The 2,728-nt window shown below is 50.1% G+C and overlaps 1 protein-coding gene across 1 annotated transcript in view; it reads left to right on the top strand.

Annotated features, from left to right (window-relative positions):
• The window catches only part of LOC117941055 (prolyl 4-hydroxylase subunit alpha-1-like), a gene marked incomplete at its 3' end in the record, with an annotated part of 3,498 nt that extends 874 nt beyond the window's left edge, over positions 1-2,624 (top strand). The window contains exons 2-4 of the mRNA XM_034866151.1: positions 68-219; positions 1,545-1,682; positions 2,317-2,624. Of these exons, the coding sequence (XP_034722042.1) occupies positions 68-219; positions 1,545-1,682; positions 2,317-2,624 (598 nt within the window). The remainder of the gene's footprint in view (positions 1-67; positions 220-1,544; positions 1,683-2,316) is intronic.
• Positions 2,625-2,728: the final 104 nt, after the last annotated feature.

Raw genomic sequence — 2,728 nt, 5'->3', positions numbered from 1 at the left:
TGTGTGTCTGTCTCTGTGTGTGTGTGTGTGTGTGTGTGTGTGTGTGTGTCTCTGTGTGTGTCCTCAGATGGGCGGAGAAACTGGACGTCCTGTCTGCGGCGGCCACTCGGGACCCCGAGGCGTTCCTGGGACACCCGGTCAACGCCTTCAAGCTGGTGAAGAGACTGAACACGGAGTGGGGGGGGCTGGAGAGCCTGGTGCTCACGGACACGTCCCACGGTAACACAGATGCATTCTGGGACAGGAGAGACAAACACTGTCTCCGGGTTGTCTGTAGTTTCATGAACATTTCTTCTTTAAATGAACCAAAAACAACTATATCCAAGATCTCTTATTTCTACTGGGGCTCAAACGTGTGTGTATGTGTGTGTGTGTGTGTGTGTGTGTGTATGTGTGTGTCTGTGTTGGACTCTGTGTGTGCGTCTCGGTCTCTGTGTGTGTCTCTCTGTCTCTGTCTCTGTGTGTGTCTGTCTTGGTCTGTGTTTGTGTGTGTGTCTCTTCGTGCGTGTGTATGTGTGTGTCTGTTTTGGACTCTGTGTGTGTCTCTCTGTCTCGGTCTCTGTGTGTGTGTGTGTCTCTCTGTCCTATCCTGTGTGTGTGTGTGTGTGTGTGTGTCTGTCTTGGTCTGTGTGTGTGTGTGTGTGTGTGTGTCTCTTTGTGCGTGTGTATGTGTGTGTCTGTTTTGGTCTCTGTGTGGGTCTCTCTGTCTCGGTCTCTGTGTGTGTGTGTCTTTCTGTCCTATCCTGTGTGTGTGTGTGTGTGTGTGTGTCTGTCTTGGTCTCTGTGTGTGTGTCTCTCGGTGTGTGTTAGTTTATAGTCCGATTCAGTTTATATCCATTAAATGTATTTTGACACTTTTTTTCTTATATTTTAGACGTTTTTGTTGCGTTGTTTTGACTCGCCGCCAGTCCGCCAAAAAGTCCTCAGCCAACAAAACGCCACGCATTTACATAAAGCCCTAAAAAGACAGAAAGTAGGACGTGCCGAGCCCGTGACATTTTTTTTTTGTTGTTGTTGTTTTTTGAAGATTTCGAAAACGTCACGCGCGGGACGCCATGGAAACGGCATATTTTTGTTTTGTTTTTTTAGACAGTTGCTTTTTTGTATTTGGACATTTTTCTTAAATGTTTTTGTTGCATTTAAAAAAAAAAAAACTAAAGCCCTAAAAGAATTCTGACAAAAACGTTTCTCCGCCGTGACGTAATTTGGCAAAAACAACGGGTTTTCTTCTTCGGATGCTTTTGAAGCTGTTTTTCTTTTTCGACGTAGTTGGGACGTATTTTTGCCGCTTTTTAGGCTTTTGTTGCATTACTTTTAACATAAAGCTCTAAAAAACGCTCCTCAGCCACGATGACGTAATTTGACACGAAGGAAACGCGACGCTCTTACCATTTCAGTTATTTGAATTTCCCTCCAAAACACAAGACATAATGAGGGTAATGCTTGTTTTCTCAGTTACGTTGTTTTCGGGATCGCTAGCAGCAGAAATGGCGACGGAGATTTGAGTAATCGCCCTGACCCCGACTCTTCTTCTTCTGTCCCAGCGTTCATCTCCAACCTCACCATCCACAGGCAGCGCTTCCCCAACGACGAGGACCAGGCCGGCGCCGCCAGAGCTCTGACGCGGCTGCTGGACACGTACCGGCTGGACGCCGACACCTTCGCCGCCGGCGAGCTGCCAGGTCAGCAGCTAGTGCTAGCAGCAGCTAGTGCTGGCAGCAGCTAGTGCTAGCAGCAGCTAATGTTAGTGCTAGCAGCAGCTAATGTTAGTGCTAGCAGCAGCTAGTGCTAGCACCAGCTAATGTTAGTGCAAGCAGCAGCTAATGTTAGTGCTAGCAGCAGCTAGTGCTAGCAGCAGCTAGTGCTAGCACCAGCTAATGTTAGTGCTAGCAGCAGCTAATGTTAGTGCTAGCAACAGCTAGTGCTAGCAGCAGCTAGTTTTAGTGCTAGCAACAGCTAGTGCTAGCAGCAGCAGTTAGTGCTAGTGCCAACAGCAGCTAGTGCTAGCAGCAGCTAATGTTAGTGCTAGCAACAGCTAGTGATAGTGGCAGCTTGTGCTAGCAGCAGCTAATGTTAGTGCTAGCAACAGCTAGTGCTAGCAGCAGCTTGTGCTAGCAGCAGCTAATGTTAGTGCTAGCAACAGCTAGTGGTAGCAGCAGCAGCTAGTGCTGGCAGCAGCTAGTGCTACATTAAAACTAACACTAATAAAATGCAAAAGACATTTTGAAATTACTTTTCAATTATTTTTCCACTTTACAATATTTAATGTAATCATTTTCTCCCATCTTCCCCCCCCCCCCCCCCCCCCCCCCCCAGGCCTGTCCCCCTCCTCCCCCCGCGGCTCTCTGACGGTGGAGGACTGCTTCGACCTGGGCAAGGCGGCGTACTCGGAGGCCGACTACTACCACACGCAGCTCTGGATGACGCAGGCGCTGAAGCTGCTGGACAGGGGGGGGGTCGCCGTGGACGCCGTCGCTGGGGACGCCGTTGCCGTGGACGCCGTCACCATCCTGGACTACCTGAGTTACTCCGTCTACCAGCAGGGGGCGCTGGAGTCTGCGCTGGACTTCACCCGTCGGCTGCTGGCGCTCGGTCAGTCGCACCAACGCCTCTCTAGCCTGTCTGTCCGTCTCTCTAACCCGTCTGTCTGTCTCTCTAACCCGTCTGTCTGTCTCTCTAACCTGCCTGCCTGTCTGTCTCTCTAACCCGTCTGTCTGTCTCTCTAACC

Source organism: Etheostoma cragini, unplaced genomic scaffold (assembly GCF_013103735.1).
Source record: "Etheostoma cragini isolate CJK2018 unplaced genomic scaffold, CSU_Ecrag_1.0 ScbMSFa_4108, whole genome shotgun sequence".
NCBI lineage: Eukaryota > Metazoa > Chordata > Actinopteri > Perciformes > Percidae > Etheostoma > Etheostoma cragini.
Note: the sequence above shows the minus strand (reverse complement) of the source record. Positions and strands in the feature narration are given on the sequence as shown.